This window comes from Monodon monoceros, unplaced genomic scaffold, assembly GCF_005190385.1.
Source record: "Monodon monoceros isolate NGI ecotype Baffin Bay Population unplaced genomic scaffold, NGI_Narwhal_1 Super_Scaffold_21, whole genome shotgun sequence".
Classification (NCBI taxonomy): Eukaryota; Metazoa; Chordata; class Mammalia; order Artiodactyla; family Monodontidae; genus Monodon; species Monodon monoceros.
Genome location: NW_021703778.1, coordinates 6598698 through 6623099, shown reverse-complemented (window position 1 = coordinate 6623099; position 24402 = coordinate 6598698). Strand labels below are relative to the sequence as shown.

The following is a 24402-nucleotide window of genomic DNA, read 5'->3' as shown; positions in this document are numbered from 1 at the left end:
CTATAAGCAAGAGGAGTTCTGAAAGCAAAAGATGAGCTGATGCTGAGAGAAGACGATTCAATCTGTGAAGCTCTAAGGGTAGAGTTCCTTTGCAAAGACCAGATTCAGCATGTCTGATAATTGTGCAGTTTACCTTACATTTACATTAATCTAATCACAGTGCTAGGAATGCCATTTTAATTATCTGCTTTCTAAACTTGGTTATTCTTTCTTTACATCGAAATCTGCCCCTTTCCTGACTACTGATTTGTCAATTGCAACCATATGCGATGCACTTTCTCTCACCCTCTGGAAAAATGGCTATCCATCAAATACCAGAGATGGTCAGGGCTCACCACAGTTCACTTCAAGTGTGCATTTCAAAGCTGAGCTCCTTCTGTTTTAATCAACGAATCTCAAGGAAAGAAAGGCCACAGTGCGTAAGGAGATGAACATTTCGAACACAAGAATCCTATACTTGCAGGACACAAAACATCAAGTGGATTTAAATTTACTGTGGTTTTCAAAACTTCACTTCAAAGTTAGCTGGGACCTTTCGTCTTTTTTTCCCACAGTTCTGACAACTGTGATGATCCATAAAACAATTTATTATTGGTTTTGCTTATTAGGTGGCTTGTTTAATTCATATTATCAAAGCAACATGGCATCCTGTGATAAAAGTATATTTTGAGACAAGAGATTAGCCTGTAAGAAATGTTCAACGATTACTTTTGGCACTACTGGTTATTACCCTAAAATTTTATGATCCATTTTGCTCGGATTAGAAACGGGGCTGCCCTGAGAACGATTGAGTTTGAATGTTTTCAGACTTTAAAATTTCACCATTCTTAAGGAGAAACTAGTGCACACAAGGTTTAATAAATTATTTGACAATAATTTTTCTTCCAGCTAGGTTCTTAATCTGAATGGCCTTGGGGACTGTGTTATCCTTTTGTTATCAAGAGAGCTTAAGCCAAAGCTTTGATCCAGCTTTGGACAGGGCTTCTGATTCTGGACCACAGGTTGGGCAGATGGCAGGCTTTCATGTTGACACTGCACAGGAGCTGATGCTTCTTCCCCATATATGTAAACAGCTCATCAGTTTTGAAATGGCTTTATTGTTATCCTTAGAGAATGCTATTCATGTCCCTTGTAGCTTGAGATGAAAGTCACAGAATTATTGGGTCAGTGGCATGCATGACACAAGAAAGGGATAGGGAGCATTGACCAAGAAGGAACCTCAAACAGAAAATGGCTTGTAACATCATTTTCACCAGATTTCCATTCCTGGCCCCTTGAAGTTGAACAGGAAAAACTGTTCTCCACTGATAGCAATTACTTTATTTAAAGAAAAAAAAAAGAACCACTATTAAACTAACCCTTTACTATATCTTGGTTTCCAACTCTAAAAAAATTTAAATGTTTCATATAATGTGTTCACAAAGCTCTTCCCTATAAACAATTTAACACTTGAAGTGGGATCAGATCATCAGAGCTTTATCAGGAGCTCGTGGTTTGCTTCTGAAAAATCAGTGGACTATCTTAAATCTCAGAATAAGATACATGTCTGATTGGGGTTAGTCGAATGAACAGTAAAATTATTCTTACCTATCTACCATCCACCCACATTACATATGCATTTTGGGGGGTACAATTGTGAATAATCCATACAGTTTTCTCTGTCTGATAACTTCTGGTTGGTGACCCTTTAGTTTAAGAGGTGGGTGGGTTTTAAAAATAGCTGAAAATGTAGGAAGAAGTGAAAGTCTAGGGAGCTAGTCATTTTTAGAAGTAGGCTGTCCAAACATTAAAAGAGAGGAAATAAACAGCATTTAAAAATGAACAGGAGCAAGATAAAATGTTTCTCACTGTATAATGGCTCTCGCCACTAAAAAGCAAGCGACGGTAGAGTGGTTACTTAACAGGACACTCCCAGCACCCACTGCAATATGAGAGCAAATGAGGACAAATCTAGGCAGGATATAAACAGCTCCGACCTCAGACTGGTGTCTTTTATTATTACTAAAGAGCATAAGAACAAACCCTGAACGCAATTTCAACAGAGACAACGGCTACCTCATAAATATGTTCCACCAGTGGTCCAACTCCCTCCTCCTTGCGGGGCTTCTCTTCCGGTTCCCAGTTACGAATGGGCAGAACGATCTGCGGAGGGTGGGATACCCTGAAACATGGAATGTGACGTCAGTGGCTGGTGTTGGCACATGTAAAGAACGCTTCACTTGTGTGGAATACATTAACAGCGGCGGCAAAGAGTGACTGTCAATTTATTTGAATAGATATTTTCTGCAAGGAAAAAAGTAGTGAAAGTTTTGTTCAGCAAAATCACTAATAGGTAAGGGTCTGAAACATCTCTTAATTAACTGGTCTCTAGCTCAGAGATTGACTGTTTTATAGCATCTCCTCTCTTGGGCACTAGGGGGCAGAGCAGAGAGCATGCCTGAGCTGAGATGGATAATTTCACATACACATACGTAAATACATACATATATCTATAGATCCTGTGTAAGTGTGTGTGTGCGCGTCCGCATGGGATCTATAATCCATGCTTTATGCCATATCAAGAAATGGGACATTTTTGTGGATAAAAATCTAGACTTCTGTGTGGTGTGTGAAATGTCCAGTTGTGACGAAATACCATTTCTAGTTAAATACTTCAGAGTGGAAAAGTGGCCACTTGTATATTTCTCCTTCTTAGATTTCTCTGGCTTTCCATGAACGCAGGCATACCTCTCACAAGGCCAGGCCCAGAGCCAAAATAAAGCCTGATCAAGTTCTAGAGTTATTTTATAGATAACTGAAAGCGTGAGACAGAGTGAGAGAATGTGAGAGTTACATGGTAGAATCATGTAAGTAGGATATTAACTTGTTACAAAGGTATTTTTGCCTGCTACTTACACCTAGAAAGGGAGCACGTGGCATTATTCCATATTAAAAATTGATTGCAAACTAAATTGTTATTGTTATATAATCTTAAAAAGGATAATTCCCCCCAAACAATGCTTTCTAGCAGTTTTTAGGTAAAAGGTATCTTTAAAAGAATTCTCAGACCTTCAGCTAACTTCAGCAGAAAACATCTCTTGGCAATCCGAAGTCTTAAATGCCCTTTTAAGAGTACCCAGTAATTAGCACAGCCTTTAGCAACTTGAAATGTTATCTTTTGGGTAATGTCTTTCTAAAGCAGAAAGCAAAATGCATTGGGTTAAATTCTGACCCTAGGGCAAATAATTTAATTTCTGTGTGTCTCTATTTCCTCATCTGGAAAATTTTGATAAAACCCTGGGTTGTACACTACAAATGATTGGAAAACATGTCAAATGATTTTGGTCAAAGTCAATTTGGCTTCATTCTCTCCTTGGGGTGGATGGGAGACGTCCATTTTTTTAAACTGACAACCCACAGAAATGTTTCTAAATTGTAAAGCCCTTTGCATTCATCCTTCATGTACCACTAGTAACTAAAAAGCGCAGAGCACGGCCTTCTGGACTGATGCTTTACCGTTTTCTACTTGTAGATCAGTTTGTGATTATGCCACGCTCCCCTTTCTGACTTGATTTGATTAAACCAAGTTTGGATCGGTCATAGGGGACGTGGTGAGGAGAAGAGAAGATGGCAGGGTGATTTCATCAGAGGGATGCCCAGAGAGCTTGGGCTTCCATTCCCAAAGGATCTTGACAACCTCACCACCCAAAGCTTTACTTTGCTCTCAGTTTAGCCAGAGAGTTGGTTCCATGCTCTACATCCATTGTGAGGCTCTACGGAAACTTTATTTATTTTGGTATAGAGAAGAAAAAAAATACAGAATAGAAGCTGAGCCCATTTTCTCTGAAAATGTTTATTCCTATGGTCATCAACCCTGTAGCACTGGTCATAAATTTCCTAGGACCAGAGAGTCATAAATTTAGACCTTGGCAGGTACTGTGGAGACAATGTGCTCAAACTTCCTCATTTTATACATGAAAATAAAACTGATGACCAAAATGTAGGGGGTTGGTTGCACGTGAAGACGAGGGCTCAGGTTTACTAAGCACTATTCGCTCTATTTCCAATTTACAGTGCTCTCTGGGGGCCATTAGGTTGCAGTGGTTTTAGTAAACACAACTTAAAGAAACTTCCTGGCCCATTTGTGTAGCAAAATCAAATAGAAATCTATAAAGAAATACACAGTCTATCACAGGGCATGGGAAAAATTCAAAAAGTATGGTTCATAAAAACCAGTTATATATCCTCTAAGACCTTTTCAAATCTGGGGAAGCCACAGACAAAGAACGGCTCCCTAAAGATTCCCAACTATATAAGTGAAACGTTTATTGTCTTCAAAGTTATTAAGAAAGAAGATAGCAAGTGAGGAAGAAAAAAAGAGAATGTGAACAACTAATTAGCCTAAGAGGTACAGCCAGTGTAGTAACCTAACAACCCGTACCGAATGGTCTTCACATTCTTAGAGCGTTATTCCACGGAGACCCTCGAGTAATAAGGCTGGGGTACTCAGTGGTAACACTGGACATGAGGAGGGGATTTAAGGGGAAGCAAGGAATTCGGTTTTTTACAAGTTAAAGTCTATATGTTATCAGGGAGCTCAAATCTAATGATTTGGTTGTGTGGTGTGAGCCCTATTTTCATAATCCCATTTCCAATCCCTATTAGTCCCAAATAGCAAAGACTATCATTTATTGTATGGAACAATAATGTGTAGGTTGGCTATACCTGCTATAGACAGTATCTATGTAAATCATGGTTATCCATGATTGCAGTCTTTCTTAACACAAACCTACTCAGTCCTGATTATTTTGCCAAGGATACAATTTTATTTTTATTTTGTTAAGAATTTTTTTTATTGAAGTATAGTTGATTTACAATGTTGTGTTAGTTTCTGGTGCACAGCAAAGTGACTCAGTTACACATATATGTGTGTGTATATATATATACTTTTTCATACTCTTTTCCATTACAGTTTATATTGAATATAGTTCTGTGTGCTATACAGTAGGACCTTGTTGTTTATCAAGGACACAATTTTATTACTGTTTGTGAGCTCAATACTATGTGTGCTGCCTCTTATAGCCAAATTTACTTCTCTGCAGGTGTATGCTAAATTAATCCTTTGTACCAACAAATGACGTGTAAATCTGCTTAAAGACAGTGTTGACATTATCTGGCTTTGAAACAAATGGGACAATTTGCAATACTTTTTTTCCCCATTCGAAGAAATAAATCCATTTGAGTTTATTTTTAAAATTATAAAAACAACAGTAAATTTTAGAAAAGAATTATTAGATAAAATATGTTGGAATAAACACTATTGGCCAAGAAGAAAATTAGATTTTCCTGAAGACTGAACATGGAGGATTTTCAACACACTAGCTGTTTTCTCCTTGAAGAATTAAACATTGGAACAAATATTTTTGCTGAGTACTTGGAGGAAAGAGCTTTACTTTGCAAAATGGTTAAAAAAAACCCTTTATCTTAGAGAATAAACTGTGGAAAATTGTTGGATATTAATCTAGCAATGAAAATAACTGCACCTACATGAGAAACCAATTTTAATTACCTGTTTTGATCATTGGTAAAACAAATAGAAAGTTTCCTTCTTTTTTTACTTAGAAACACTGGTGTCATAAGTGATGGCAGAAATATAATTAAAAATATTAATCTTTTAAAATGGAAATGTGAGAATAAATACAGTTAAATTAAGCACTTAGATGACTTGGGCTAAAATTTATTTTGGAATTAAGAAACAGTTTCAGTTTATTTTTGGTAAGCAAAACAAAGATAAGCTAAGCTTAAAGAAAGAGACAAAATTTCATATACACTAGTTGTAAATTTTAAAAAGATATCAAAATAAGATAGTAAAAATAAGATAGTAAATTTTAAAAAGATATCAAAATAAGATAGTAAAAATAAGGTAGTAAATTTTAAAAAGATATCAAAATAAGATGGTAAAAAAATAATGCTTGTATTTTCTTCTCTGATTTTTTTATATAGTGTTTTTCTCATCAAGAGGGACAGCAGAATTAAATTAGAAATGCACAAAAGTGAAACATCTAGATTAGTTCCAAATATCTCTAAATCAAACAAGTCACTTCCTATGAGTCAGCTCATGAGTTAAAGAAGAAATTACAAAGCAAACTGGGAAACATTTTGAGCTGAGTTATTATAATGAAAACCCAACATTATGCTGCTAAAATAATATTACAGGGAAATTTATAGCACTAAATGCTTATGTAAGAAAAGAAGAAAGTCTCTAATTCTACATAGAGGAACTAGAATAAGAAGAGAAAATCCAACCCAAAATGAACAGAAGGAAAAAAATAATAATGACAAAAGTAGAAACCAATGGAATAGAAAACAAAAACAAAAGTAAAACAAACAAATAAAAAGGATAAAAAAGAAAGAAAAATCAATGAAACAAAAACTCGTTCTTTGAAAAGGTCACTGAACACTAGCCAGATTGACTAAGGAAAATTAAAGGGAATAGAAGTTACAAGTTGCCAATATCAGGGATGATGAGGGGAAACCACTAGAGGTCCTACAGACGTTAAAAGGAAACTGAGAGAAAATTATGCCAAAACATGTAACAACTTAGATGATTCTTGAAAGATGATTCCTTGAAAGACAGACTACCAAACCCCATTCAAGTAGAAATAGATAATATGAATAGCCTTATATCTAAGAATGCAATGGAATTGTTAAAAACCTTCCTACAAAAACAAAAAGCACCCCCCCCCAAAAAAAACCCCCAAAATTCCAGGCTCAGATGACTTCACTGGTGAATTATACCATATATTTAAGTTAGAAATAATACCAATTCTACACAAACTCTTCCAGAAGATAGAGAAGATGGGTGAATACTTCCATCTAATTTTAAGGAGCTAGCATCCTCCTGACACCAAAATGAGAACAAAATTGTAAGAAAAGAAAACTACAGATCAATGTTTCCCATCATGTATGCAAAAGTCACTAACAAAATTTTAGGAAGTTGAATCCCACAATATACAAAAAGGCTAATCATCATGACTAAGTGTGCTTCTTGCCCAGAATGCAATTGTGGTTTAAAATTCAGAAACAAAAATTAACCGAGTCGCCACTTCAATGGGCAAAAAGGGGAAATCATTTAATCCTCTTCATAGACACAGAAAACCCATTTGACAAAACTGAATACACATTCGTGTCAGAAATTGTTAAGAAAACTAGGAAAAAGGGAACATTCTTAACTTAATAAAGGCATCTATAAAAACGCTGCAGCTAACATCAGACTTAATGGTAAAAGACTGAATGTTTTCTCCTTAAGATCAAGCTGGGGTCTATCAACGAGGCAAGGCTTTACCTTTTACTTTTACCCCTTCTATTCAATCTCGCACTGGCAGTCGTAGTCTATGCAGTAAGAAAGAAAAAGAAAAAGAAAGAAAAGGCAAAACTAGGCAGTAAACAGTTTAACCTTGCCTTCAAAGAGGTCTGGCCTTTGCCCTTAGCTTCTGAGAGGTAACCTCTATGCTCTCAAAATTTTATGCTTGAGAGGAAGGAGTATCTTTGGTTTTTGGGGATGGGAGTGGCTCACACCAGAAAGACCAACAGAGTGATTCAGGATGGGGTGTTTGGTCACATCATCTCAGTCATCCTGGAGACTGAGATCAATTACGTGGTCAATCCATCAATCATACCTATGTTATGGAACGCACCCTCCCCCCCCCCCCAACCCCCCCCCCCCCCGCCAAAACCCACAACTGAACACTGAGGCTTGAGTGAGCTTCCCTGGTAGCAGCATACTGTTACACATCAATACTAGGAAAGTAATCCATCCTGCCTCTGCTGAAGAGAGTAATGGGAGCCCTGTGTCTGGTACTTCCCCAGACTCCAATTTATGCACTTTTGCCCCTGGCTGATTGTAATCTGTATCTTCTCCCTGTGATAAATTGTACCCATGAGTATAATAGCTTTCAGAGTTTGGTGTGTCCTTCTAAGTGAATTATTGAACCTATGGGTGGATGGGAGCCACCCAAATCTGTAGTTTGTGTCAGAAGTGAGAGTGATCTCTTGCAGGGACTGTTCCCCCGTAGCTTTGTAGCTGGTTAAACTTTTGAGCATACAGATTAGAAAGAAAGAAGTAAAACTGTCTTTATTCGCAGATAACATGATAATTTTGTAGAAAATCATCACACAAAATGCTACTAAATTGGTAAGGGGGTTTACCAAGATCTCAGAATACAGACTGCATTTCAGGACTTGTTGTATATGTATACACGTAGCTCCATGAAACAATAGGAGGTACAGAAATAGACTCTCACAGATGAACAACTGACATTTCAACAAAGGTGCCAAGTAATTCGATGGGGAAAGAATAGTCTTTTGAACAAATGGCACAGAAACAAGTGGATATTCACATGCAAAAATGAACCTTGGCCCTTACCTCACACCAGATACAAAAATTACCTTAAAACTAATCATAGACCAAAGTGTAAAACTATGAAACTTGTAGAAGAAAACATCTTGTGACTCTGCATAAAGCAAAGATTTAGACAGGACACAAAGACCACAAACTATAAAATAGTCAGAAGTTGGATTTCACCAACATTAAAAACGTTTGCTCTTTGAACATCACTGTTAAGAAAATAACAAACCAAACCATAAACTGGGAGAGAATATTTTCAGGACACTTATCTGATAAATGATTTTGTATCCAGAATGTGTAAGGAACTTTTACAACTTGATAATAGGACTGACAGCTCAGTAATAAATGGATAAAAATTTTAAGAGACACTTTACCAAAAAAGAGATACGGATGGTAAATAAGCAGTGAAAAGATGCTCAGTATCACTAGTCATGAGAAAATGCTAATTAAAACCTCAGTGAGATACTTCTCATTGACACACTTACCAAAATGGCTAAAAACAAATAAACAAATCTCAAGCACATGCTGGCAACCACACTGCTCAGCTGGAACTCCCATGCTTTGCTGGTGGGAATGCAAAATGGAAATGGTACAGCCCCTTTGAAAAAGAGCTCAGCAGTTTCTTATAAAGCTAAACATACACTTGCCATACGACTCAGTAACTCCATTTGTGAAAACAAATGTCCCAACAAAGACCTGTGTGTGAATTCCTGTAGCAGACTTATTATTAGTAGCCCCAAACGGGAAATAACCCAATGTTCAGCAACTTGTGAATGGATGAATTATGCATGGGACGTCCATAAACTGGAATACCTCTCAGCAATTAAAAACACACACACAAAAAAACAAAACGCAAAATACTGATACATGTAAGAACATGGATTTTTTTCAAATGCATTATGCTAAGTGAAAGAAGCCAGATTCTAAAGGTTACATTCCGTATGAGTATATTTATATGATTTTCTGGAAACAGAGCGACAGAAAATAGATCAAGGTTGCCAGAGCGTGGGAGTGAGGGTAGGATTGACTACAAGGCACATGAAGAAACTATTTGGGGTTTTGGAACTGTTTTGTAGTGAATGTTCTTGTGTCATAACTCTTCAAACTGGACACCTAAAAAACAGTCAGTTTTACTTTATATAATTTATACCTCAGTAAACTTGACTTACAAACAAAACCCAAACCCTGTGAAAAGACATTTGCAATATGCGTGACTGATAAAGGATTAGTGTCTCAACTCTAGAATATGAAAGGATTCTTATGAACTAATAAGAAAAATTCAAGTCACTTAGTAGAAATAGGTGCAAAAGAATGAGCAGAAATTTCCCCAAATAGGATGAATAAAAAATTAACAAACACATAAAACTGCTTAATCTCATTTAGGAATCAAGGAACCGCCAATTAAACCTTCAGTTGGATATTATTTCCTATCCATCAGATTGGCTCAAAATGAAAGACTAGACCATTTTGAAAGTTAGTTAATAATGTGGAGCAATGGAAACTTTCATCCACTTCTTGTGGGGCTGTAATTTGGTAGAACTATTTTGGAAAACAGTTTGGTATTATTTAGTAAAGTTAAATAGTGTATACTTCCTGATCCTGAAATTCCACCTCTAAGCACATAATACCCTTCTGACATTCTGCCACGTGTGTAGCAGGAGATAGTATAAGAAAGCTTGTAAAAAAGAAAAAATACAACCCCCAGTATTCATCAAAAGTAGAATAGATACATGTTACTTTATAGCTTTACAGTGTTATATTCTTCCACAATTCAAATAAATGAACTATAGGCACAGGCATTAAAGTGAACGAATGTCAAAAACATTCATCTGCATGAAAAGAAACCACAGAAGTACACACAAAATTTGTGTAGACAAGGTTCAAAAGCCTCTCTCTCATAGGCTGTAGAGCATGATCATTTATAAACATGTAGCTGGAGACAAGTTGCCTGTATTTACATTCTAGCTCCCCAGTTCCTAGCTGTGTAACCTTCAACTCCATGCACCACAATTTTCTCACTTGTACAGCGAGGGTACGAGCACTTATTAAGAGATGCTAACATGCTGGTGTAGCACATGAAGAGATCATAAATGTTAGGCATTATTATTATTCCCTAGCCCACTAGGTGGAAACTCAGTGGTGCCAGGATGGCATACGGGGGGGGGGCCCCCACCCCGCCGCCATTGAGCACACGGGGCAGCAGTTAAGACAATGCACAATGACAATGGCTCTGAGTGCAGAAATCTACAGCTGGCATCATGGAGGAGTGTGAACCACCAGGACTCAGGACCTACAGAAATGGAAAGGGAACTGGGATTTCTGGAGCCCCAGGGACAATTCAGCCTAAAATACCAGTTGACATTTGTAGCCAAGTCCTTAACTGTTCTGATGAAACAAGAATTAGAATAAAATCCATGAAGTCCACACTTGGTGCAAGATAAGAACTACATGCAGTCCATTTCCAATTTCTTTTTTCCCTCCCGGCACAGATTTCCCAGATGGTATTTATTCCAGGCCTTTTACTTGACCACATTCTTCCTGTCTCTCAATTGATTGCTTATTGGCAACTTCTTCAAAGAATAGGACAGAAGGAAAAAGACACAAAGTGTAGAGCCCATCAAACCTCACATCTAAGACTTAGCCATTTCTTAAACTCAAGATGCGGTATGGTGAGGCTGAATTTTCATTATGTGAAAATAATTTCTGGGGGAAGTGAGACTTTTGGGCAATCACATGGTTGCCTATTTTATCTGGCTTCTTATCACTAGTTTTTTATAGTTTGATTACTGAACTGTCAGTTTGGAGAATAAAGTGATCTCCTGTTTTGATAGCCTTAGCATTATCATACAGGGTTGACTCTGCTTACCAGTGGAAAGCTAATGATGGGTTGAAAAGAATGAAACTTTATAACCAAAGGGAACTGTGATCTCTACTACATTAGGAAAATTCCATATAGTTTTTACTAGTATTTTATCATAACTCCTATACAGAAAGCTATTATTAAAGTATAATTACTATAATACCTTGTTTATTACTTACCCTCTTAATTCTACTTGAGCTACAGCAGTGATGTTGATTTGCAGGCTCACAAAATTGCTGTCTGGGTTGTCCTTGTTGGAACTAAAACACAGTTGACATATGATGTAAATTTATTTTCTCAGACGTGTTACTACCATAGACGATCATAAAAAACCTCCTATATATCAGAGGAGCAACATGCATTACCAATATGATCATCTGGAAAACAAAAGTATATCCATTCTACAAAATTGTAACCATTTGTAAATGGAAATGCTAAGATCCTCTGTGAGCAAAAGAAATGTAATAACTTTCCATGAGGAGACACCTTATCTGAAAACATAACATATTTCTAGAGAAGCCAACATGTCTTTGCTGCAGTGACTAAGCCCAAAAGGCAGTAAGCTGAGTTCTTGTCCAGCTTCTACAAGGGACATATTCCTTAACTTCTCTGTGCATCAAGCTCATTGCCCATCCAATGGGAAAGGACAGCACAGTCAACTCCTGATTTTCCATACTAATAAAAGGAGAACTGGCGTGAATAATCCAAGAGCAGCGCATAATGGAAGAAGTGTTTGTGGTTGGCTCTAGAATGCATCATACCATACATTGTTCTGGCAGCAAACTTACCTTCCTTATGGTTTATTTCTTAAGTAATATTAAAATAAGTGTACTTTACTGCATGCTCACTGGGTGACTAGGATGAAGGGTGAGGAGTGAGGAGTGAATTAGAAGCATGGCCAGTGGAGAGAAGAAGTAAGACCCCAGGAAGAGATTAACACAGTTAGGAGATAACATATAGGTTCATCAGGCACCTCAAGAATCTCAAGATAGAAGGTGCATGTTTAATAATATTTCTTTGAACAGTGGCAAAATTATTTTTAAGTTTGCTGTTTCTTTCTCTCAAATATAATTAGATATAAAATTTCACTTTAAAAATGCATGTATTAAGCAACCAGTGCTGTAAGGAAAATAAAACATCATGTGACAAGAGGCTGGGCCAGTAGCTGGGCTCTGGATGCAGCTGCCATTTGCACGCATTGTCTTACTGGGCTGTCATCGAAATCACCCTAATATTCCAAAGGATAACGCAGCTTTTAGCAGACTGGGATATGACACCACCACTAACAGGTCATGTTTATATTCAGGTCTCATTAAGAAGAGAAAGCCTCCTCTTTTCTCATCATCAAATCTCATGCAGATGCAATGGACAAGCTCTCACACTGATGATGGTAATGGGGCATGTCCCGGCTAGCTTTTGAAGCTTTCCAAATGTGGGAGCTGGAAAAGATATGATAAAGGTCTGCTTTCAAAGCAGGAGGAGACAGAATTGTTCCCACAATGCTTTTGAAAAGTGCTGTTCGATTGTATATACTGATAAGGCAACTGAAACGGCAAACACACATAAAAGACATAAACAGGCAAATGTCAGGCTCATTTCCTGCAAAGGGGTGTCACTGCTAAGCTTGTGATGAGCCTAGAGGGACTTGTTCGCCAAAGTTTGAACCCCAGTTTCCAGGCCACTTTATTATTATCACATCTGGGGAGGATCAGTCAACTAAAAAGTTTTTTTTTTTTTTTTTTTTTTTTTAAAAGCAGGATTCTGACTTACTAACTACTAAGAAGTCATTAAGTAATTCCCCTCGTTACAGACTTCATGGTTCCAAGTGCATTACAGGGAACTCTTTAGTTTGGAAGCTCAAGTCTAATTGTTCCACATTTTTACCCAGACCTTGTTCTAGTTTCTAGGTCACTACTGCTTTGCAACAGTGGAAATTAGAATTATAGAAAAAAAAGTTTTATTTAGGTTATCCTATAATTCTATTGCATTTTGCTTCCAAGTGGTTTAAATAATACAATTTTCATGACAACATCCTGAAAATATAAATAGATGTCAAGCATCGAAATTGTCTTGGGACAGGAGTCTAATACGAGGCTTATAGAGGCTGTTCTGAAAAGTCACAAAAGCAGTGGCAGAATCCAAGGCTAATTAAAATCACCCTCTGTCATACAGGCTTGCCGGGGCACTTGGTACTGCAACCAGTGGTGTCAGCAAAATCTCCTGGTAAGAAAAGACACCAGGCTGGATATATAACTTAGATGCATCTTTCACCTCTTTCCTGGAAGGAAACCTCCCTCACTAATACCACTGTTCCATTCAAACAAACAATTCATCACTGCCCTGGATGCTGAGCTATTTATACTGTCAGTGCTAGTTCTTCTCAAGAAATGATGGATTTCCTCTCCATGACTATAGCTTATGTCAAGTACCAAGGATAAACATGTTTTTCACTTATTACTCCGATGCTATTTTCTTTCTCCTTATTGTTTCCTATTTTCTATTTTCTAACATTCCCTCTATGCTTTCTGCGGTCTCTGGAATGTCAGCAAAACAATACAATGTTCATTTCACCATTACTGAGGAAGCAGCTTCAAGGATGATCACCAAGATCTGTTTGTACATGGGAATCGCAAACTGAGACCAGCTCTAAGCAGGGAGGAAGATGTTTACATGTCACATAGAGCCGGGGCGTGGAGAGACCAGTTAATGCAAACATTTGGTGACACAAAATACTTTAAGTTTATTAATTTTCTCTTCTGGGTTCTATTTGTGGAAAAGGATATTAAATGTGGGTACCGGTGGTCAATGTGCTCAAAAGCTTGAGTTCAGACTTGAGAGCATTTGGTTTAATTTATTTTTGGTTTAAGCACATTTAAACTGAATACAAACCATCCATTAAACACTTATGTACATCTTTGGAGCCCGCCAACAAAGCGTGCAGATAAATGCTCACCACTATATTTGAATATTAAAAGTATTCTCAAAACTTTTATGTTTTGGGAATTTGATGTTTAGTATGATGTTTAGAGCTGTTGCCTCTCCAGTTCTTTCTACATTTCTGCATTTTTGTATTTTTCAGGATAATGTTAAAATAGTCATGAGTTTCTGTAGTGTCTGAGGATGGAATATAATCATGGACCATTTTAGATGAAGAGCGATGTTTAAAATGCGACCATTTCTATTTTCCATCAAATTCAGCACTTCCTCTCTAAATTCATTATTTGAATGATGATCTACAGGATGGTTTTGGGGGAGGCATTTACAACATTATTTAGTGTCCTTTGCTCCTTGATTCAGCTACTAGTTACATCCATTCTGTTATTCGAAACTGCAATAAAGGGTAAGAAGCAAACATCAGGAATTTGCTTTGCATCCTTGTACCAGACTTTCTATCTAAAGGCTGCAACTTTTATGAGATAGGTATCTTTTTCTGAAGTGATGCAAAGCTTCACGCTACTGCAGGATCAGTGTTACAGACAATGATGGTGAAAAACAGAAACTTCAGGTTACTGAAGTGTCTGGAGAGATGGTGGTCCTTCCCTATGGAGTGCTTTTTCTTTTTCTCTTTTTCTTTTCTGAAAACTTAGAAATATAAACAGGAGATTTTCCAAATGAAACTATTTTGGACTACCTGAACCTCTTGGAAAATATACATTTATATAGATACAAAGAAATGATTTAATAAGCTTTTGGTAAAATGAAGGGGTATGATAGATGAATTCATTCCATCTGTATCCCATCACTAAGTTGGGTAAAATTTTTAACATCTCTGAGATTCAGCAGAAAATATTTAAGTTAAATTCGAAAAAGAACTGACTAAGGTCAGACAAGAACACCTAAGTTAGAAAACCTTCCTTCCTAGAAATCTATCACAAAGTTGAGGGGATATGGTTTGTGACACAGGTTGCAGATTTTAAAAATCTACTACATTCTTATAGAGATTTTATATATATATATATATATATATATATATATAAGATTTTTTAAATATTTATTTTTGGCTGCGTTGGGTCTTCATTGCTGCCCGCGGGCTTTCTCTAGTTGCGGCGAGCGGGGGCTGCTCTTTGTTGAGGTGCGCGGGCTTCTCATTGCAGTGGCTTCTCTTGTTGCAGAGCACGGGCTCTAGGCACACAGGCTTCAGTAGTTGTGGCTCATGGGCTCCAGAGCGCAGGCTCAGGAGTTGTGGTGCACGGGCGCAGTTGCTCTGTGGCACGTGGGATCTTCATGGACCAGGGATGGCACCTGCATCCCTTGCATTGGCAGGCGGATTCTTATCCACTGTGCCACCAAGGAAGTCCGGGATTATATACTTTTTTAAAAAAACTCGTAAACCTCTAACTGAAGTAGCTATTAGAAAGTAATCCACTGTGTAAAGTAATTTCTCTAAAAGTCATCACGCTCTAATGACTTTCCTTCTTGCAGGACAGGAGGTAAGTTTAGAGATTAGTCCTCTTGCACACCAGTATTTGAGAACCAAATTGTAGGTACTGACTTCAGAGACATTGTTATATTAGAACAAGGGTTGAACACGCTGGGCATGTGCTGTCTATATTAGTGTTTTTCACACGTTTAAAATTGCAGCCCACAAATACATATGTGTGCGTGTATATGTATACACGCACACATATATATTTATATACATCCTACAGGATGTCTTATGACACACATTTACATGTATCTGAAAGGAATTTTTCATGAACTCTGATATATTCCATTCAGTATCCTTTTCTTTTCATCTAGGTCTAGAGCCATTACATTGATTCCCTTACTGGCTGAAGGGTTTAAGTCCACACTTGGGAACCCCTGGCCCTCATGACACATTGCTCTCTGTAGGTCTTTTAACTCATGAAATATTATTTTCAGCCATGAAGGAGCAAACAGAATAGACAGAGACAAGGTAAAGTCCCACTTGAATCGTGGGGCAGAGTCAGCCTTAGACAAAAGGGGCAGCTCCCTTCAGGATTTGGCTTAGAGTTGCCAGAGAAGGCCCTGCCTTCTGAATATATGATCTTACCTGCGTCCTGCCTTGCTGCTCACAATTAAACCATCAGAGACTCACTCATCCTTGAAAAGTTAGATTTCAAGATCGCAAGCTCAAAATCTATGCTTTTTTTGGAGAAATTATGTTCTCAGGGATTAGCTGACCCCCAGCAGAGAGAATGGCAGGATGTGGTAGGGGTACTGGTGTGGGGTGGGAAAAGCCATGTGCATCAGAAAGAGGAAAGACGGAGGAGCAGGTGGGGTGGGAGCGTGCTCAGGACAAAATTTTACTGTCACACCTTGACCTGCAGAATGGATCTCTTCTTCAAAAGCCACAAACACACACACACACACACACACACACACACACACACACACGCAAAAATAGAAAAGAAAATGAAAAAAACTGAAATAACTAATAACTGAGAAACAAAGGAAAAATGGTCTGTGAACGTCTGGGTTCTAATTTCAGAAGAAAGCTTAAGGTGAAGGAGCTTGATGAGGGCATTCATTTCACCATGGATTCTCTTTACTACTGAATGCTGATGGTATTTCAGCCATGTAAAGGTCTAACCTTCTGATTTGGAGATCGAAGTTAATGCTTATGTTTGTTTTCTCAAGTCGTGGAACTGCAAATCGGAGGCCCAGAGAAGACTAAAAAAAAAAAAAATCACAAGACACTAAGTTTATTACATGGGAGGAACCTGATACACAGCACAGAAATCTTTTTAAGTCATCCCTGCAAATCCCCACCCTAGACTGCTGTCCCTTTTTCTGCTTCTACCTTGGGGTAGCTGAGACTTTGGGGCCCAGGCGATGTGAGTCCCTACACATTGTGGTTCCCTCTCTTCATTTATCCTCCTATCAACTCTTTTCCTGCCACCTTCTTTATGTGCTAAATTAAAAACAACCTAAATATACGAGAAGAGATTGATTTAGAAAACTGTGATGATTCTGTTTGATGGACATTTAGGTCATCATTGAAGTTACATCTGTGAAGCCTATGCCATGTGGAAAATGCTTCTAATGTAACTATGGTCAAAAAAGGTTGCAAAGTTGTATGTGCCATGGTTTCACCTATGGTTTTAAAAGGCTACCAGTGGAAAAATTACTGTACAGGAGTGAGGGTGTCTTGTAAGAAAATATACCAGGATAATATGCTGCAGTTAAGGTTGTGAGTGTATGGATAATTTTTTCCACCTTTCTTTCTCTTCCAAAGTTTTAAAACTGTTCTTAATATTTTTATAGTTTGAAAACAGCTTTTTAAAAACCTGGAGGAAAGTGAATCCAATGATAATATAAATAAGGAAGTAAAAATAATAGCTAAGACATGTAATTATATTACTTAGGCTCTCATGCGCTGTACTAAGCCTTATGTGCAATGTCTCATGTAATCACAACATCCACGCTGCGAGGTGTACGGTGAACGCTGACATTTTACAGTCCAGCAGCAATCTGAGGATTAGGGAGATTAAGTGCCTTGCTCCAGGTGCCGAGCAAATAAACTCTAGATTTGGAACTGGAATCGCTACAAGCCAACTCCAGAACCTGGAACTCACAGCCACTACACTATGAGAATCAAACCAGCAATCAAACTCGTGTTATTATGAACCAGTAATAATATGAACTCATAATAAACCATCATTTTTATCATAAATCCTCATTTCACTAGCCCTTACCGAATGAGCTGCAAGCCAGGCACTGCCCTGGTGGCTTTACATATACCGTATCATTGCATTGCTCCAAACATTCCTACAAACAGGTATTCTCCCATCTCAGTGTGACTTGCCCAAGGTATCACTGCTGATCATTGGAGAAACTGGGATAATAATTAGGGTGCGCCTAACTATTAAGCCTATACATCCTTCTGCCCCAGCCAGGATGAATTCCTGTATAATTCCAAACGTGCGATTTTCTGTCAGACCTCTGGGGCTTTGCACATGCTCTTCTCTCTTCTTTAGAAACTTTTAAAGTCTTTTTCTGCTTTTTCTACTTGCAGAACTCCTACTCATGCGTCAAAACTCAGGACAAGGGATCCTCCTGCAATACACCCTCCAAGCCCACAGGCCAGGTCAGGCAGAAATGTTCTCTTTATTCTTTGTCTCCTTCTTTGCTACTCACCCATGACTCAACCTATAATGTTGCTAAGTTTTAAGTTTCTTATGGAATGGGGATTGTACATTTTCATCTCGATATTATCAGACTCTAGTTTAGTACCAGGCGTATAGAAGGGGTGTAATTAAAAATGGTGAAAAAGAGTGTGCCCTTGTTTGCACACTTCCGGTGATGGGGAGCTTACTATATGGTGGGGAGGCCTCTTTAATGTTGGTCTTTTATTATTCAGCACAAGATGAGGATACCCTAAAGGTGTGACAGTTTCATACTGATAAGAGACACATGTTCTTAACTAGAACCAAAAGCCAGATCTCTGGGCATTGATTCTAAAGAGCCTTTGTTGAGCCACTGTTTTTTTTTTTTATTATTCTCCTACTAGAGAGACTTTGTGAATTTTTACAAATCTTATCGGTATATAAATATTTTACATTACTAAAGCTATTATATGAAAATGATGTTACTACTTACAAATCAGAAGTAAACTTCTGAATACAACCTTGAATGCTTTGTTAAAATTAAAAGTCACTTGAAAACTACTTTTTAAAAAATACCAGGACCGGGATAATTAATCCCGGCAATTTGTGATGCTTTTTAATAGTTAGGACTACTTTTACAGTTGGAATTTTACTACAACCCATTAAGAGTATTCTTTTAGAAGTACAAGATGAAGAAGTAAATAAATCAAAGCATTTTATAACAAAACAGAATGCAATAAAATTTGATGTGTTTAAGGGCGTTCAAGGGTGAGATAAGAAAGCTATTAGGTTTCTTCTACTATAGACCTCAGAGATAAACGAATACAAACAATTTACTTCCTTGACTTCTAAAGATTATTTGCTGGTAAAATGGATTGACATCTTTTCACAAAAACACATTTGTGGCTAAGACCACACTGCCATTTTTACCCTCTACTTTGAACAACACTGGTGTCCAGTTTTTGTTCCAAGATTATCCTTAGTTATTGATGACCTTAGATGATCTCTGGTCTGGATTTAACACTTTTAATACTGAAAAAGGAATGAGTGCCCGGTCACCTACAGATGCTAACACCATTACCACCATGTCAATTCATTTCTGTCTGGCCTTAGGTAGACCTTTTCCTATCAAATTGGGTGGCTGAATTTTTCTTGAAAACTAGTCAAAGGATTTATTAGCTTCTAGATAAAAGGATTCTAATGAAAAATGTTCTAATATCTCAGCTTAGACATCCCATTCTATCTTTCATGGCTTTGTTGAAAAATCTCATCTGTTATTCATTAGTTTTTATCCAATTTTTGCAGACCTGCTAGAACGTGGGCTTTTTGTTGAGGCCTGGTTCGAATCCTGGTTTCTGTTCTTCATTATGTGAGACTTTGGGTAACTCATTTGATTTCTCTGAGTCTCAGTTTCCTCATCCATAACACAGGAGAAATACCTGACTCATAGGATTGTTGGTAGTTGTGAAAATTAAATGAGATAACACACACAAAACACCCAGTGATGGAATTATAACACAGAGGGCAATCAATACATGTTAGTTAATAAAAATATAAACATTTACCTTTCCTTTAAATATTTACTTTTTTGACCCAAGAAGTGAGTTTACTAGACTACAGCTTGGCATATCTTTTAAATACTCAGGATGAACGGAATGATAATCAATTTAGAATATAAAAAGGCAAACATATTATTTTAGCACAGTATCCTAGATTATAAACTGGGAATAGGTGTTACTGGATAGAAAGTTTCAAAGGCTCAAATAAATATGAGAAACACTGGGCTAGAAGGTTTCCTTACTGCAGAACTTCTCAGCACCTTTAAAATGGAACAGGCACCTGAATGTCCCAGGGGAGGATATGATTCTCAGCAGTGACTATAGGGCTCCCTTTTAAGGGCTTGCCTCAAAGGATTAACACTCTTTGGAAGACGCTTTGGGAAGCTGTTCTAATACAAACCTACACACTTACACATTTCCAGGAAGGTTTTTTCAAACAGGCCATTTCATTATCAATGAATCATAAGCATCTAATTTAAAACAGAGGAATACATATGTTTAATTTGTAACACTTAATTACGTAGTATTTTCAGATTTCAGGTTTTTTTTCCTGGTTTATGACTCCATAAAATAATGATTTCTACTATGAAATTTATTACAAGGAGTTACTCTGTGTATACTTAAACTGCAATGGTATAAAATGAATTTATTGACCACAAGTAATCCTGAATGGGAAGTTCCTAAATCTGGAAACAAAAAAAGAAAAAGAAGATTCCTTATTCTTTCATAAGGCTGTTACAGATCATGATTGATCCTTTCTTTTTTCTTGCTATAAACAATTTTCTGCATTATTCTTTATCAAGTAAGATGCATGGAAAATACGGACCTGGTAAAGCTGTTTTCAAACCTGGATTATGGTAATATTTTAACAGGAAAACACTGTGAATGATATTCACATGGGAGGTATATCTAAAGTAAAAGTTTAATCATCTTTGCTAAAATTCTTAATTCTGTTATTTCTTAAATCCTTTACATCGTAGTTCTTCTTGGATTCAAAGAAAACATTTGTCGTGAAATTTAAAGAAAAAATACTCGAGAAAAAAATCTGTAGTAAAAAAAATAGTTTTTAGAGATTTGTTGAGACTGAAGACATGTAAGACTGATGTCAAAAGAAAAGGCATATGGGCTTCCCCGGTGGCGCAGTGGTTGAGAGTCCGCCTGCCGATGCAGGGGACCCGGGTTCGTGCCCCGGTCCGGGAAGATCCCACATGCCGCGGAGCGGCTGGGCCTGTGAGCCATGGCCGCTGAGCCTGTGCGTCCGGAGCCTGTGCTCCGCAACGAGAGAGGCCACAACAGTGAGAGGCCCGCATACCACACACACACACACACAAAGGCATATGAAAGTATTCATCATTTTGTGTATTTTAGCTCAGATTGTCCACTCAGTGTGGGGTTGTGATGCAAAATCCCACCACCCTGGGAATTTCCTGCCTAACTGGTTTTAGTTGCCAGGTGCTAAATTGCTGAGTGCTAATTGGGGGGGCTCTCCACTAGTTCTCTTTAAAATTCAATTAGACAGAAATCAGTTAAGTGCATCTGGTTTTCTCTTACATTTGTTCCAGCCACCATAGGGTTCCCAAGGTCACACACCACCATTCGGGTGACATTGTCCATCTTGTACTCACAGCTCAGTGGTCGCAGTGCCTGCAACGGGAAAGAACACCAGTGTGGAGTCAGGGGCGGAACAAACGACATCCTGTCGCAAAAGCAATGCTGTGGGCCAGGCAGCTTCTCTTGATTTCAAACACCTGTGTGAGTGCCTGAGCCCAAGGGTTCATGTGTGACCATCAACTCAGAAGAGAAGCTTGTGAGAAAAGACCAAAGTTTAATTTTAAGAAGAAACATGTTGTATGGGTAAACACATTTGTTGTGTTTCATTGAGGAAGAAAATGCTTAGTAGAATATATATATATATATGTGTGTGTGTGTGTGTGTATATATATATATACGTATATATACATATACGTGTATATATATACATACATATGTGTATATATACATATACATACATATGTGTATATATACATATACATACGTATGTGTATATATACGTATACATATATATACACACACACACATATTTTTTTTTCTTTTTTTCTTTTTGGCTGCTCCGCGTGGCATGTGGGATCTTAGCTCCCCGACCAGGGATTGAACCTGCACCCCCTGCAGTGGAAGCGCTGAGTCTTAACCACTGGACCGCCAGGGAAGTCCCTGAAAATGCTTAGTAGACTATTTATATGAACATTTTTGAAATGATTTGCACTACTGTTCATGTTCAGTTTGGGCCATGAAGGTCATGGATAATTAAACATAACTAAACAAATTAATTTTTGCAAACATGAAATGACAGCAAGGTGCATATTATAGATTATCCTACAACGCAATGACCATTTGCAAGAGAATTGCTTTGGACACAAATTTCTCCATACCATGGTTCCATTTTGAGATTACACACCCAATCTTAGTTCAATCCTATAAATACTTAAGATGGGAAGAGAACACTTTTTTATGTTTACCCACTGCTTTTCACTTCCCGTCTTGCCCCATATCCTGTTCTGATTAGAATGTATAAAAACTCAAGTTTGAAGAGGCACTTAGAACTGTGTGCTGGAGAAGGTCTCAAGGTTAGAGCCGACGGGCTTATTTTACTTAGCCTAATGTCCTTAAGGGTCATCCATGTTGTAGTATGTGGCAGAATTTCCTTCCTTAAGGCTGAATAATATTCCATTGTATGTGTGTACTGTATATTGTTCATCTGTTCACCCACTGATGGCCATTTGGGTTGTTTCCACCTCTTGGCTATTGGGAATAGTGCTGCTACGAAAATGGATGTGCAGGTATCAGTTGAGACACTGATTTTATTTCCTTTGTATATATACACAGAAGTGGCATTGCTGGATCATATGATAGTTCTCTTTTGAAGTTTTTGAGGATGATGTAATTTTTAAGGGGAAAATTTGGGGAGACTATTGCTTTGCTGATGGTATGAGGTGGTGTTAGTGTATTTCTTATTGGGCCCCAGTTCTTGAACACTGCTTTGTTTAACTGGGCACCTGAGCATCTCATAGCTCAGGAGTAATTTTTAGATTATTGTTCATTCATTTTGGAGATTCCTCTGAGGTTCAAAGAATAATTTTAGGAGATGATCTGGATCTTAAACTGCATTTTTGAGTCCACTGCCAAAGCCTGTTATTTGTACCATAATGGCAGTTTAGTACACAAGGGGAAATAAGGGTTATATTTATTGCAGCATCTGTGTTTGTGTTTAAAATACTGTTTATTTTAGCAAGAACAAGATTGTGATTCAACACTGGTTTCAGGTTAGTGGAAAAAACTGAGATGGTGGTGTTTTGCTTTCTAGTCTTCTGTCCTGTGTTTATGTGCAAAACAAATGAAAGGAAAACAGTGCAATCTAGTGGAAAAGGAGTTATTGCCTATGTTTGTGTTATTATAAATGTTCCTGTGTTTAAATTAATGGATCTTTACAGTGGAATATTATGCCAGAATTACAAAGGATGTGTTATATCTATGAGTGTTGGTCTGGAAAGATAGTCTATGAAATGTAGACGTAGAGATGGAGGTGTGTATGTGTGGGTAGAGAAAATAGTCTGCAAGGATATATAAACTGAGTGGAGAGAATTAAAAGTTATTTCTATGTGGTAGCATTCAAAAAAAAAAAAGTTACACCCGACGGAGGGGAAAGTAAAGGAGGTTTATCTTTGGACTCCTGTCCTCTGGTCACAGCTCTCCCTTGTGTCTTCAGGCTAGAAATCCACATCTGGATCTCCACCCTGAGCCCCTTTCCATCTTTCAAAACCTAATGTCCCTATGGCCCTGCTCTTGCCCGTGGTAATAGCTACATATGTTCATCCATTATTTCACTCTAACTTGTTAAGTGCTACTGATATATTACCTGTCAGCCTCATTCCCAAAGATAAGCTTGCAAACTGAGGACTTTCACAAAGGACCCCACGAGAGGACCATAGAAGAGGGTTCCAAATACGAGGACCACTTATCCGTCGGTCAGCTCTATCGAAATTTCATTTAAGGAAGTCATGTGGATTTTCAAGGATAAGTTTCAGAAACCACCTCCTTTCCATTCTTTCCACATGGTTGAGAAAAACCAAGAGCCAAAACCAAAACAAAGAAAAGGCAAATGAACCCCAGATACCTAAGTCAAGAGCTCTAAATCATACGCTTTAAGAAAATGAGCTTAAGCAAGCAGGGGTTTTTTTGTATCTGTTCTCTTCCCAGTGCCGAGAAAAACGTCCAGCACAAAGCAGTAGACGGTGTCAGGAGATACACAGCAAACGTAGCTCCCAATCTTTCCTACGAGGAGCCTGAAATGAAATGGACAAGCACACAGCTGAGTATAAAGCCCTCTTCCTGCCATCAGCCATTGAAAGGTGTGTTTTAACTCATGAGAAAGAAATGAAATCTCTGATATTCAGAGGCAGCATTTAATACCTGCTCTTTCCAAATAACCCGAGTGACATGTTAGTCTCCTAAGGAGGTAAGAAACATATT

At 37.8% G+C, this 24402-nt stretch overlaps 1 protein-coding gene across 1 annotated transcript in view; it reads right to left on the bottom strand.

Annotated features, from left to right (window-relative positions):
* ITGA8 (integrin subunit alpha 8) overlaps positions 1–24402 on the bottom strand; it is a 180798-nt gene that overhangs the window by 47412 nt on the left and 108984 nt on the right. Inside the window, exons 21-24 of the mRNA XM_029236499.1 lie at positions 21427–21519; positions 16801–16880; positions 11426–11506; positions 2056–2161 (exon numbers count right to left, since the gene is read on the bottom strand). Coding sequence (XP_029092332.1) covers positions 2056–2161; positions 11426–11506; positions 16801–16880; positions 21427–21519 — 360 coding nt within the window. The remainder of the gene's footprint in view (positions 1–2055; positions 2162–11425; positions 11507–16800; positions 16881–21426; positions 21520–24402) is intronic.